Source organism: Odocoileus virginianus, chromosome 6 (genome assembly GCF_023699985.2).
Source record: "Odocoileus virginianus isolate 20LAN1187 ecotype Illinois chromosome 6, Ovbor_1.2, whole genome shotgun sequence".
NCBI lineage: Eukaryota > Metazoa > Chordata > Mammalia > Artiodactyla > Cervidae > Odocoileus > Odocoileus virginianus.
This window is the reverse complement of record NC_069679.1, coordinates 73847755-73862312: the sequence shown is the minus strand read 5'-3', so window position 1 is coordinate 73862312 and position 14558 is coordinate 73847755. Positions and strand designations below refer to the sequence as shown.

Below are 14558 nucleotides of genomic sequence, written 5' to 3'. Positions count from 1 at the left end.
GGAGACATAAGAAACTGGGTTCAATCCCTGGGTTGGGAAGATCCCCTGGAGGAGGGCATGGCAACCTACTCCAGTATTCTGCCTGGAGAATCCCGTGGACAGAGGGACCTGGCAGGCTACCATTTAGCATGCACTTATGCTATGGTTCCACCTCACAGGTCTTCAGGGCCTCCCCCACCCTGCCCCCTAGAGCTTTGAGTATATTTTTGAAACCTTAAATGAATCAGAATTACCAGGCCCACCTGAAACCCATCCTCACCCCTCAATCTGGAGAGTGACTGACCTCCCAGCTCCTCCACCTGGGAAGTGGATCATCAAACAGTAGCACAGACACACCAGCCCTGACATGAACCCGGCTCCAGGCAGGAGGGCGCTGTCCCAGGGCACACTGCTCCTCGGTCCTACTGCTTCTAAGTCTGATCACGACCCTCACCTGGGAAGCCGGGTGAGAACACAGGAGCCTGGGCCCCTCCCTGGAGGATCTGATTAGGAAGTCCACCTGGGGGCCCAGACACCTGTAGTTTGTCCTGGCCCCACAGGTGAGGTAAATGGTCACCACTGAGGGAGCACTGGTCTAGATTCCTTCCCAGAATCACCATCCTCTGAGCTCACCCATCTGCCTGTATCTTTGGTGAGGGCTTTGGGATGAGGGAGAAAGCAGAATTGCAATTCAGTTGCACTTTACTTTCCCCAGAAGTCTCAAACTAGAAAGCTCATCTGACCCGAAATATTGAAAAATGTAAGATAATCACAAATTTTTGAGTGTTTTTAGAATTAAAAAAAAATAAAGCCAGATTTTATAAACCAGATTCAGAGGACAAATATTGCATGATTCTGGTTACATGTAGTACCTAGAAAAGGTAAATCCATAGAGACAGAAAGCAGAAGAGCTTACAGACGCTGGAAGGAGGGGGAAATGATGAGTTATTTAACGGGTACAGTTATTGAGGGTGATTAAAAAAAGTCTTGGGTACATATAGTGCTAATAGACAAAATCGTGAAACCAATGCCATTGAATTATAGATGTATAACTGGTAAACTTGTACATTTAACACAGGCTTAAATTATAAATATGTTATATCTGTTTTACTTCAATTTTAAAAGATGAGATTCATAACATGCCCGTCTGTCTGGGCTATAAGTACACTGAAATGTAAAGAATTTGAGATTTTCTTCCAAAACAGAAGGGAAGACAAAGGATTAAGATATGAGCTTGCCAGGCCATTCCATGGTTTCTAGGCCTTGGACAGGAAGAGTAAGAATTCCACTCCATCGTCTTGGACTTAACTCTAATCCCCAGGGAAGGAGTTAGACACCAAGCTATCCTGGCTTCAGCTGTGTATAAAGAAGGTGAGCAAACAGGTGAATGCCCCCAGGGCCCTAGTCTGCCTTTCCGTGTGGTATGGGAGATGCTACACTTTAAGAAAGCTGGTTGGCCTCCAATTAAAATAAATAAATTAATTTTTAAAAAAAGAAAGAAAGCTGGTTGGACAGGCAAAAAACATCTGCTAAATTCTAGTGACACAGAATAGTCTGACACAAACAGCTTTTCAGAAATCACAGGTCCAGCCCACTCCTCTACCCATCTGATTGCTGAGGACAGCTATGGAGCAGGCGGTTGACACCTCGTTAGCCCCGAACCAGACGGAAGCAATGCGGGAGGGCATACCCAGGATGAAGACCTGGGCCACGGAGCAGATGACCTGACCCAGCACGGTGACTGGGAAGAGATGTGGCTGCAGGCTGCCCAGCTTCACCCAGGCCCCCAGGCAGTTGAGAGCAGAGCCAGGGACAGCGATGGTCTGCAGGCCGAACTTCTCCAAGAGCCAGGCCACGGGCAGGAGCAGAGGGATGTAGGTCAGCATGTAGCACATGGACAGCCAGTCGATGGCAAAGGAACTGATCCCATAGAAGTACATGAAGATGTTATTGATGGTGGCGTAGTGGATCCACTGGAAGGCGTTGCACATGGAGTAGCAGCTGAACACCAGGACCACCGCCCACCGGCGCTTGCTCACCTTGATCATGAACTCTCTGCCTAAGTTCCGGAATTGAGCTGAGTCTCTGGCCTCTGTCCTGAGTGAGGGCGTCTGTGAAGGGGTACCATCGTGCCCCCATTGGTTGGGATCTTCATTCTCCATGACCACAGCCTCTACTGGAGCCCTAGGCAGGTGCTCCAGACGTCTGCAGCCTTAAGTGAGAGTGGTCTCAGCTGGTCCTCTAAAGCCTTCAGAGCTCATGCTCCAGACCCACTCCAGAATAAACAGAATCCCCAGCACCCACCTAAGAGCCCTGAGTGGGGCTCCCTGCACTGACCCCCAAGCTCCTGCTCCTACTTCGCCTTGATGACCTCTGTCCCAGACCACTGTCTCCGAGGTTGGTGAAAAATGCCTCAGGCCAGTCATGGCCGCAGTTTGCTTGGTGACTGGAGGCCTCCCGAAGCATTCTGGCAAAGGTCAGCACCTCCGTCCTGGAAATAGTTATCTCCTTGAGCAGCCACATTGCAAGACCACAATACCTCCAGGGCGGGCTTGGGGCCTTGCCCAGTGGCTGCCACTGCCAACCCGCCTCCCTGCAGGGCTTCCCTGACCCCAGCCAGCTCCACCCACTCTGCCTCCTACCTTCTACAGTCACTGGCACCACAGAACTGCAGTTTTGCCACTGCGTGTGGGTGCATTCCTCCTCCAAGCTCAGAATGCCTTACACACAGGCCGTTGAACTCCTATCCATGCACTGCACCTCACATTCACTTGCCCCTTCCCGGTGACTCCACAAGAAATACCCTCCATCATTCCAAGGTAATCCTCTAAATAGAGTCTCCTAGCGGCCGGTGGGAATGCCCTGTGTGCCCACATGGATGCCTGGAAACTCCAGACTGCTCTGTGGTACTCAGGAGGAATTCCCGAATTTACCTGCCTAACCCTCACCCTAACTCTAATTCTTTTTAATAATTTACCTTTTTCTTTTCTTTTAATAATTACTTACCTTTTTTTTTTTTTTTTTTTAATAATTTACCTAATTTACCTCCCCAGTCTTTGCGGACTTTCAGTATAAAGACAGATTTGTAGATTTCCTCGGCTGGTTACACTTCTGGGGTAAAGAAGGGATGCAGAAAACTCACTTTGCTCCTTGCTTTCCCTGCAAACCTGGTCTTAACATTGGGGAACTCAGATTTGAACCTGTTCGGTAGGACTCTTCTTTCTTTATGGATCCCGGGGTGGCCTCCTAAGCAACAACTTGAGGAAAAGAGAAGGGAGTCCTAAGATGATATAGACCTAGCGCATGTTTTGTGGTGAGGTGCCCAGCAATGGCACCCCACTCCAGCACTCTTGCCTGGAAAATCCCATGGACGGAGGAGCCTGGTAGGCTGCAGTCCATGGGGTCGCTAAGAGTCGGACACGACTGAGCGACTTCACTTTCAGTTTTCACTTTCATCCACTGGAGAAGGAAATGGCAACCCGCTCCAGTGTTCTTGCCTGGAGAATCCCAGGGACGGCGGAGCCTGGTGGGCTGCTGTCTATGGGGTGGCAGAGTCGGACACGACTGAAGCGACTTAGCAGCCCAGCACAGCGCACGAAGTTAAGTGGTCTCTGCACGCATGTGGCCCTACGCTGCCCCCTGCTGGTGCACCGCCGGTTCTGCAGAGGAGCCTTCAAGTCAGGGCCTGTAGAAGGTCAGGCCTGCAGAGATGGCAGCCCTGGGACGGAATAAGAGCCCAGATTTTCCCTGGGTTCAAACACTGACTTAGCTGCTCCCAGGCCTGCTTAGTAGACTAAGACACCCCACCTCTCTGTGCCTCAGTAGCTTGGAAAATCAGTAAAACAGGGATGATGAAATAATAATACCTACCTCACAGTGTTGTTCTGAGACTTGAATGAGTTAAGGTTTGAAAGCACTTGGAACATTCCTGGCAGACAGTAAGCATTCCAAGAGTGTCAGATATCTTAACAATAAAAAATTGAACATTTCTATTGTGCTAGAAATGTATACTATGTTACCCCATTTAAGCATCCAAGAATTCTGTGATGTAAGTGCTGCTGCTTGACGGCATCTTATAGATCAGAAAACTGACCCTCATAGAGGTAAAGTCTCAGTTGACCTAAAGAGCCATAATTATCATCTCATATTCATCCAAGCTACAGCCTAGCTCCTCAGGCAGAGTCTGGGGACAGCAGTGTGGGCATGCCCTGGGAGCTTGTTACAAAGCCCAGGCTCACCCTGGACCTACTGAACTAGAGGCTGCATTTTAAAAGACATCTAGGTGATTTGTTGGTTTGCACATTAAATAGTCATTGGGTGCCTGTGCTTTCTTGCTTTCTTTTTTAATCTTCACCCCCAAAATGAAGAATTTAAAGCTCTGGGGCTATGGTTCTCAACTTGAAAGTGAAAGTGAAGTCGAAGTCTCTCAGTCATGTCCAACTTTTTGCGACCCCATGGACTGTAGCCTACCAGGATCCTCCATCCATGGAATTTTTCAGGCAAGAGTACTGGATTGGGTTGCCATTTCCTTCTTCAGGGGATCTTCCCGACCCAGGGATCGAATCTGGGACTCCCGCATTGCAGGCAGACCCTTTACCATCTGAGCCACCTCAACTTGAGCTGCACATTAAAATCACCTGGGGAACTCTTCGCATTCCCAAAACCTGACTTGCATCTCAGGTCAAGATCTCTGAGAGCAGCCCCAGAATTTGCATGTTAAAAACTCCCCTGGTGATGTCAACTTGCAGCCAGGTTTGAGCATCCCTGTGGAGAGAACCAGCTCCTGGTTCTCTACAGAAAGGCAGCACAGTCTGCCCCCTAGAGGCCAACAACTACTCATGGCAATAGGAATTAAACTGAAAGTCCAGGTATCATACACTGGTTTACCATCACCTCCACTGGGGCTGTAGATGGGGGAGCATGGAGCATGAGGAGGGAATGGGAAGGCTAAATGGCTAACACATCAGGTTGAGACCCTGGATGAGTCCCTCTTAGAAAGTATTGACACTTGGAATTTGTAAAAATGGTGCCCTTGGACATCTTGTATTTGTAATTTACATGTGTAATACTGCACACTCACCCACTGTCTGCCTCACCTCCCTCATTTTCCTTGTATTTTAGCTCCAAGTTCTTGTGAACATTTCCATACAGCCTGGAATCCTAAACTAGAGAAGTTTCACTGCACATGCCTATCTGGATACCTGTTCATAGAGTTGAGTTGAATGCCACATCACCAAAAGGAGACACCGCGCGTCTGTTCACCTCCCCCAGAATCCCTCTCACTGGCATCCATATTGGCCGAGTGATGCATGGGTGTGTGCGCCACCAGGATGGACTGAGTCAGAATGATTGGCTAAGGACAACTCGGAAACTAATCCCATCACCATAAAACCCTAGACCGCAGCCAAGAGCCACGTGGCAGAGCAGTCCTCCTCCTAGGTTCCTTGACCCTGCTGCTCTCCGCCTGGGCGCTCTTTTCCCAATAAAATCTCTTGCTTTGTCAGCACGTGTCTCCTCAGACTATTCTTTTCTGAGTGTTAGACAAGAGACCTCTCTCAGGGCCCTGGAGAGGGCCCCCCACTTCCTACCTACAACAAAACTTTTGCTACACAAAATGTCTGAATGATCAAGCCTTGACTCTGGCCCTGGATCAAAATTCTCTGCTGGAGGTCATGAGTCCCAGCATAGCACATGGCTTGCAGCTGCAAACTTTCAATTATAAAACTATTACTTAACACCATTTTATTATGATTGGTTTTCAGAAAATAACAAAATTCTATATTATAATTTAATAGAAAACCCTGTAATCATTTTTAAAATCCAGATGCATATCAGAATTATCTTGGAGCTTTTGAAAAATACAAATGCCCAGGTATTGCTTTTTTTCACCAGAGCTCCAGATATGTTTCTAATGAGCAGCCCTGTTTAAAAGTAACTGGACTCTATGATGATCTTTTACTTTTATTTAGTTTGTTTCACTTTTTCTACTCCATATTCAGTGCTCTCATTTCATTTAGTTTATGCTTTCTGGTTTCTTCATCTCTTCTTTTTTTTTTTTCTTTTTGAAGTGTAGTTCTTTATCAAGTATAGTAGAAAAGCTCTTCTATACATATATATAAATAATATGTATAATATATATATATTTTAGAAACCTTATGAATTTTTGTCTGACTGAAAAAATTTATGACAGTTTGATTCTACTTGTTTGACTTAGCAGGAATAGAATGCTAGATTTCTAATTTAAAAAAGATAGACATGCAACAAGCAACAAAGGTTTACTGTATAGCATAGGGAACGATAGCCAATATCTTGTAATAACCTATGATGGAAAATAATTTCAAAAATAATATATATCTATTTGTATAACTGAATCACCAAAAAAAGAATTCTACTTTTTGAAATTTAGTAATGTTTCTCTTTTATCAGTTTTTCTCAATGTCCTCTGAACATCTAATAACTTATGAGATATAAAATTTTAAATATATTTACGTAGTATATAAGGTTAATATAAATTAATATAAACAGATCTACTATATTTAAATTATTAATGACATCATTCCAGATGCTCCTATTCTTATTTTTTATGTACTTGATAAAATATTCTCAGAGAAATGTTTATATGTCTCACTTATGATTATATATTTTTTCTTTTCCCTTATATTTCTTCTGATTTTTGCTTTTTGTTTATGATGTCCATCTTCTTAGTGAATTGTACCTTTTATCATTAAAAATAGTCATCTTTGTTTCATTAAAAAAAACAAAACCCAACTTCCTTCAGTCTGAATTCAGTTCCTTTTAAATGGAGGAAGTAGGGGGCCCACTCTGACTCTAACCAATGGCTGGGCGGAACCTCTAACAGTCACTCACTAACAGCCAAGTGCTTGCCCCACCCCTATTGCAATTCCTATCTATCAATGTCCATTCCACAATCTTGTGGGAATAAGGGGTGATGATTGCTTTGGCTACTTCCTGCTGAACAGAGGCAATGAGGGGGTGATCATAAAATGGAATTGATCAGCTTTGGGTCAGGAATACTCCTTAATAATTTTAGTAAGTAAAACAATTCTCTTGAACTATTTGAACCTGATGAAATTCCTTCTGCAAGGAAATTTTATTCTCAATACTTACCTTTCTGAAGAGCAACCTTAAGTCTTCTAAGGGTTCACAAACACATTGCTCTCTAGGACTCTCAGGAGTTGGGCCATTTTCTGATGATGGTGAGGCTGCTTTGACCTGAGTGATGTATCCATGGCTTTACTCGAGCTAATCCGACAGATGAGTGTGTGATAAGTAACACCACAGGTGGTTCTGTCCACTTTGCAGTCAGCTGGTGCTCAGGCCCTTGCTCTCCACATGTTTTAAGAGGATGCAATGTCCAGGCCGGAAAGGACTGCTTGCTAGAAGCAAGCTCATAAACAGAGGTTTGTACTGTACTTGAGTTTTAATATAACTGGCAACTGCTAAATCTTTCAAAGTATTTATACATTCTCCCTCCTGGGCAGACACATGGAATGGCCTACCATACAATATTTCAAAGAGGTAAATTTTAAGCCTGCTTCTGGAAGCCACTCTGATCCATAGTAGGGCAACTGTCAAGCCCTGACCTCAAGTTAAATTAGACTCAGCATATATTAGCAATGTTATTTAATGTAGAATTCATTTTCTCTGCTATTCCTATTGAATGTGCACTCCAGGATGAATATAGCTTTCCATTAATCTGCAGTGGTTTAGACATTTGTTGGATTATGCTAGAGAGAAAAGCAGCCCTGTTATCACTTTGAAGGGTGCTAGACTATCCAAATCGGGGGAAATTTTCCTTAAGCGTGGAGGAAATTTTCCTTCACCACTTCGGAGGCTTTTTCAGTCCTGGTGTCTCCACCTGTCCTGAAAAGGACCACCAATACTAGCAGGAATCTGAAATTTCCTGCTGCTCAAGGCACTTAAGTCAAGTCTATTTGCCAGTCCTCGGTGGCACAGGCTCCTCTGTGTTGGATCCCTATCCCGGGAGATCTGACAGCAGTCTTTGGGTTATTTTTAGTACAAACCAAGCAATTTTGAGATCATTGGATGGTCCTTTGTAGACTGATGATGAAGCTCAATCAATCAGTTTTGCCCAATTCTTTGTGATGCTATGGACATTAACCCACCAGGTTCCTCTGTCCATGGAATTTTTTTCTTAATATATATATTTTATTGACGTATAGTTGACTTGCAATGTTTCAGGCACACAGCAGGGTGATTCAGTTACATACATACACACACATATAGTACCTTTGAGCTGAAGTGAGGAAACAAGTCATATGGACATCTGCCGCCAGTGAACCCCAGACACGGCACTGGCATGTGCAATGGCCCTGTGGTGGGAACATGCTTGGTACATTCAAGGCAAGGCAGCGAGGTCGTGTAGCTGGAACAGACAGACTGAACAGAACAGTGGAGGACAGACAGTCAGATAGGAAGGTGGGGGCCATAGTGCATGGGGTCTTGTGGGCTCTGATGAGGTCTGAGCTTTGGTTGAGGTAAGAAGCTAGAAGAGGGTTTTAAGTGGAGGACTGATGTGGTTGACATGCACTGTAAAAAGATCACGCTGAATGGAAAGTTGTTGGAACCACAGATTCGGCTTTGAGTTGCACTCTCCACATGGACAGACAGTAACGTCTGCAGCCTTATCTTTAAAAAATAACCCACTAGCATGGTAACATCTATGTCTACAGAGGACCACCTTCCACAGTGTGGAGGACTGCCTCCTCTACCCCGAGCCCCCAGCCCTCCAGCCTGTTCCCACCACCAAAGCCATCTCTGCCCCAACAAGTGACAAGGCAGACCACATGGAGGATATTTTATTGCTTTAATATATCTGGTGTTACAAATAGAAAATACAAATTATGATTTCAAATAAAATGATGGTTTCAGTAAACATTTTGTTTATAAAATTAAGAGGCTCAAGAGTAAACACTTTCTCCTTATTAAAAAGTAAGGCACCTTCCATTTCCACCTCCTTTCTACCACTAACTCAGTCCTTGCACCAGAAGTGTGAACTTCTTTTATGTACAGAGTACTGTATACACACACGTGCGCGCACGCACACACACACACACACACACACACACACACACACACCAGCTGCCCTTGGGCAGTGGCCCAAGCACCCAGCACCACTTCCATGCAGGCAGCTCCAATATTCTGAGCCCCGGGCAGTGGCCACAACAAAACAGCACAGGGGTTGTGATCACAGAGCTCAAGGACATGAGAAACAACCAAAATGGCTTATTTTGAGGAGATTCTCCCCAAGCCCGTGAGTAGAGCCAGACAGCGGGCAAGGCAGGACGGGGCAGCTTGGGCTGGTTGGAAGGACATGTGCGTCTGTGCGCGCTCAGAAGTGTCTGCCTCTGGGACCCCATGGACTGTAGCCCGCCAGGCTCCATTGGATTCCCCAGGCAAGAATACTGGAGTGAGTTGACATTTCCTGCTCCAGGAGATCGTCCCACCCCAGGGATCGGACCCGTGTCTCTTGCGTCTCCAGTGGCAGATTCTTTACCACTGGCAACACCTGAGAAGCTCCTGGTTGAAAGGGAGTCCCTTTAAATTCAGAATATCTGAAAAAGAATTATTGCTATTATAGAAGGGGTGGGGAGAGGGGCTGGGGCTGCAAACTCTGTTCCCACCTGAGGAGGACGCGCTTACCTAACCCAGCAGACCCGAGTCCCACTCACGGGCCAGCTCTCCTTCTGCCCCTTCCCCTCATCTCTCAGGGACCTTTGGAGTTCTCAGGGGGGGAGGACCCAGGTGAGTCTGCAGTGAGGGTCACAGGTAGGAGGACACGAGCCCCCGAGTGGCGTCCAGAGGAAGGCAGCAGAGGTGACAGTGAGCGCACAAGGCCCTGGGCCAGGACACCTCCTGCAGGAAAGAACCTTTCTGTTCCCAAGTCAGGCTACCAGACTCCCCAGATTCATTAGCACCATCACATCCCAAGGAGGTCAACTCCTGGAATTGGCTTCTTCTTTTCGGCCACATTAATGTTTTTGTCAAGTTTATTGGTGTTTGGTGTGATCAGCTCTGAGGAGAGAGGGTTTGCAGACAGACGCCAACACGAGCTGGAAGAACCTGGTCCTGGCGTCCTGGGGGGTGTGTTCTGAGGATGTTTTCTCTCCCAAAGAATGTCAGTGGTCAGTCTGGGGCCCGAGAATGATCCTCATCCAGAGCAGCTGCTGCTCCTGAGAACTGGGCTCCTAAGGGTCTTCAGACACTAGAAAAATTAATCTCCTGAATAAGCTTTCTTTCAGGATAATGTGCAGGCTTTGTCCCGAGGGATGGGCTGGAGCAGGAAGGTGAGGCAGCAGCCAGGACTGACTCCAGGCTTCTCTCTGCCTCCCCAGCTCCCAGAACCTGCAGGGGGAAGGCAGGGCCCCCACCTGTGTGGTGGAAAGTGCACCTCCCCCACGGAGACGGGGCACGCTCTGGAGTGGCTTCCAGGAGGCAGAGGCTCTGTCCTCCAAGACACAGATGTTCCTCCCAGTTCCCCCAGAAGCTGCTCGGGGAAGGCCGTGGGGCTGGCAGGCAGAGCTGGGCTGGCTGAAGAGGTGGGGGCGGCCCGAGGCCCCGGAGTCGCTCCTCCGCCCTCTCTCAGAGTCGCTCCTCCGCGCTCTCTCAGAGACACTCCTCCGCGCTCTCTCAGAGACGCTCCTCCCGGACAGGGGTGGGGGCTTTGCTGCTCTGGCTGTCCTCCTCCTCCTCCCCTTCCTGGGGTTTCTACAAGACAGACAAGGGGACGGCCCTTGGGGTGAGGAGGCAGGGACTCCAACCTGCTGAGTATCTGCCTGCCCCCGCGTCTGGAGTCCGGGGGAAGGCCAGAGCCCCAGGCACTCGGCATCCCCGACAGAGAACAAGGACGAGGACGGGCTCCGCTCACGCACAGAGCTCCCCCAACACACACCATCACGACAGAGTGAAGGAGTGAAAAGGCCAGCCTTCCAGGACACCACAGCCTCCAGGGACCACCTCACTGTGAGTGCCACTGAGCTCCCGTCACCCTCCTCCCCTTCTGACAGCCTCACCCCACCTGGATGGACCCCCGCATGTCTGTGGAAGGGCCAGGTCTGCACCCCCCTCGGGAGTGCTGACTACCCCCGGTCAGGGGCAGCCCCCAGGTGAGGAATATGGTTACCATGTGTGTGGAACAGATGCACAGCAAACTGTCACAAAGACAGGATGTATTATGGCTCAAAATATGTATATATTAATATAGCTTCCCCATAGAAAAAGAGACTCTGGGTCAGTTTGTCATCAGATTTCTTGGGGCTGTTGCCACAGAATTAGAAGGCATTCAGGGTCACGCTTGTTAGCTGGGTGGGATTTAAACGTGCCCTGGAGATTATTCTCTGAGGTTCCTAGGTGCTGACTGCCACCTTGGGCGTTTGTCTGCTTTTCAGGAGCACTTTGCTTCTCCCCTCAGGGGCTCATCTCGTTCCCAACAAGGCCTCCAGCACAGGCCGAGCCCCACACAGCTCTGACCTTCGAGGCTGGCGGAGCACATGCAGGCCACATCAGCTGGACAAACGGCATTTCACCCGCCACGACCCCCAGGGCAGCCCGTGGCAGAGGCAACAACGGGAGATCCAGCATCTGGTTCTCCATCTTGCTAACTTGTTGGCACCAGCTCAGCCTCAGCCCTGAGAAGCCCTCACTCAGGAGCCAGCAGCCGACTTCAACCAGTCACGCCACCTCCTGTCTCTGACACACTCATGCACACACACCCGCCTCCTTCAGCGCCATCACCTTGAAATCACAGTTAAATAGGGGTTAGTGTCTCTGTAGCCGAGAACTACCAACTGGAAGAAAAATGGAAACCCAAACATAGATTGTCATAATCAGCATCAGTCCTGACCCACTGGAAGTTCTGGCTCTTTCAGCCAATGACCCACCTCACTGATCAGAATGCGCAGCTCTGGCCCAATGCACTCCCTGCCCTGTTGTCCCCTGGTGCTGAGACTGAAGTCCTGGGATGGCCTACAGGTCCCACTCATGCCCGCCACCTCGGTGGGGGAAATGACGGCTCCTTCACGACGCCCCTGACAGCCCTGACTTCCCTGGGACCAGCCCCGTGTGACTCTGACCCCCGTCCCACCAGGCCCCCCAGGAGCGAAGGAGATGGGGACACACGGGGAGTATCCAGGACAGCACCATGAGCGCCTGCACCCGCTGGCCTCCTGGTCTGACCCGTGCTGCTTCCCACAGTCCTCAGGGAGAGACTGAGCGCTCACCGCCTACTGGGTAACAAACCTGGTCCCCGGGGACAAGGATCTGCCTGTAAGACAGGGAAGTGTGGGCCGACCTAGGCAGTACCCGGAGGAAATGAAAATGTGTACATGAAGATGTGGGGCTGAGGGGCAGTGGTGTAGAAAGCTGGTCAGACTCTCCTAAGGAAACAAGCAGGGCAGAAAGCCCAGCGTGCACAAGCACATTTCTACATCCACAGAAAACACTGGAAAATGACTAACATGTTACTAGGTTATCTCTGGGTACTGGGACTACAAGCAACCTTTACTTTCTTCTGTTTGCTTTTGCCCAGGGAAACACGGATTACAAAGTAAACACAGCAGAATCTCATATCGCTTGACACAATGCATCACATTTCAAATTGAAATCTTTTCACGAGAAATCCATCCTGTTATCATAGGCACCTTTTCATAGGCTCACACTAATAGTCACCAAAGTGTCCCAAATCACGCTTCCTCGTCTATGGCACAGGGACAAGCCCATCTCCGCAGGGCTGATGCCACGCTTCTCACAGGCTCCTGAGAAGACCGCTTCCGTCTCAGGCGTTTCCTGTGGCCCCACTGAATGCCCTGTCCCAGGCATCACCCCCTTCACCTGCTACCTGCTGCCACCTGCCAACTCCAGAGTGTGAGATCAGAGGACAAACAAGAAGGGAACAGAGATTAGCATCCGTCTCTCAGCGCATATCCTTAAAGCACTAAACGTACCTCTTTCAGATACCATTTTTGCCTTAGATAATTGGCAGAGATTTTCAAAATGATAAATACTCAGGGTTGGCCTCATACACTGCTAGAGCAAGGTACGTTAGTAGTATTGATAGCACCTTCTTTCTACAGGACAGTCTGGTAACACATATCAAAGTCTTAACCACAGCACAACCACTGATCTGTTTCTCAGGAAAATACAGTGCTTAAGAACATGCCCAAAGAGTTAACTCCAGAACAGTAAACACAATATCATCTCTAACAACAATCAGAAACAATCTTAGTGTTCCTGGACAGAAAAATTGTCAATCAAATCACGTCTATCCATGTGCAGTTATCAGAACACTGTGACATCAAGTATGTTGTAAAAGACTAGTGACCTGACAAAGCGCTTGCAGAAAGTGCAAAAGCACGTAGAACAAGAAAGCTTACAGAACAACAAAAGCACAAGACTCTATTTTTGTTTAAAAAATACATACATATACCCACACATATATATTACATGTGTACACAAACATGTGTGAGCAAATGCAAAAAGACGGGACCTCATCTCTAGGTGATGCTATTACAGGATGACTTTTAAATTTTGTACACTTTAAAACAAAAAATTAAAAAATGTGTACACTTTGCTATATTTAAAATTTTTTTCTGCAAAGAATGTGTATTACCTCTGTAACAGGTTTTGGGTGTTTTGTTCTTTTAAGCAATATCCCACTGCCTCCTGAGAGCTGAAATTCCTTTCATCCTGATTCAGATTTGATATCTAACACATTTGTGAAAGGATTCCCTGGTAGCTTCACCTGCAATGCAGGAGACCCCGGTTCGATTCCTGGGTCGGGAAGATCCCCTGGAGAAAGGATGGGCTACCCACTCCAGTATTCTTGGGCTTCCCTGGTGGCTCAGATGGTAAAGAATCCTCCTGCAATGCGGGAGACCTGGGTTCGATCCCTTCGCCCCTGGAGAAGAGCATGGCAACCCACTCCAGTATCCTTGCCTGGAGAATCCCCATGGACAGAGGAGCCTGGCGGGCTATAGTCCATGGGGTCACAAAGAGTCGGATACGACTAAGCCCAGCACAGCACGATGGTTAAAATAGTTCCCGGCCGATTAGAAAAGATGGGAAATACTTTTCTGTTCTCTATCTAATAATTCCAGGTCCTCTCCCCTTCCACCATGATCCACTCCTGCTTCCTGACGTGTACTTTTAGAGCCCTGCTGACAGCCCATTGGCTCTGGTCCCTCCCGGGCACCTCCTGAGGGCCTGCCACATGCAGGAGAGCCACTCCCTCGGGGCCACCACCGCTATGACAGGATGAAGGAGCCAGCCCCCCACATTTCCTCTCCATTCAAGAACCCCAGGCTGAAAGGAGAGGAGCCGGGGCCTTGGGACTTGTCTCGGGACCCCGGGGCGGGTGTTGCCCGGCAGACTGACACAGGGACCAGCTCTGGGGACCAGAGCAGGGAGGCCAGGAGCAGGGAAGAAAGTGGGAGAAAAACCCGGAGAGGGCAGCAGAAAAGCGGGGCTGAGCCCCAAGGAGAAGCCCTTTGTCTCCACGTGTGCGACGCTGAGCTGCTCTCACAGCCACCAGTCCCCGGGCG

The 14558-nt window shown here is 48.3% G+C and overlaps 1 protein-coding gene, 1 long non-coding RNA gene and 1 pseudogene across 8 annotated transcripts in view; 1 reads left to right on the top strand and 2 right to left on the bottom strand.

The window, feature by feature from the left end:
• LOC139035687 (uncharacterized) overlaps nucleotides 1–5482 on the top strand; it is a 31573-nt gene extending 26091 nt beyond the window's left edge. For all 4 annotated transcript variants that reach the window (XR_011488382.1, XR_011488383.1, XR_011488384.1 and 1 more), the window contains 2 exons: nucleotides 1301–1362; nucleotides 5101–5482. This is a non-coding gene — a long non-coding RNA (uncharacterized lncRNA). The remainder of the gene's footprint in view (nucleotides 1–1300; nucleotides 1363–5100) is intronic.
• Nucleotides 1–14558, bottom strand: part of FLVCR2 (FLVCR choline and putative heme transporter 2) — an 87804-nt gene that overhangs the window by 17522 nt on the left and 55724 nt on the right. The window contains exons 10-11 of one of the 4 annotated variants that reach the window (XM_070469655.1): nucleotides 10657–10728; nucleotides 8811–10608 (exon numbers count right to left, since the gene is read on the bottom strand). The exons of 1 other annotated variant lie outside the window; for it this stretch is intronic. In XM_070469655.1, coding sequence (XP_070325756.1) covers nucleotides 10603–10608; nucleotides 10657–10728 — 78 coding nt within the window. In that variant the 3' untranslated portion in view covers nucleotides 8811–10602. 2 more of the 4 variants (XM_070469654.1, XM_070469656.1) reach the window with 2 other exon arrangements.
• Nucleotides 268–2997, bottom strand: LOC110150891 (choline/ethanolamine transporter FLVCR2 pseudogene; annotated as a pseudogene).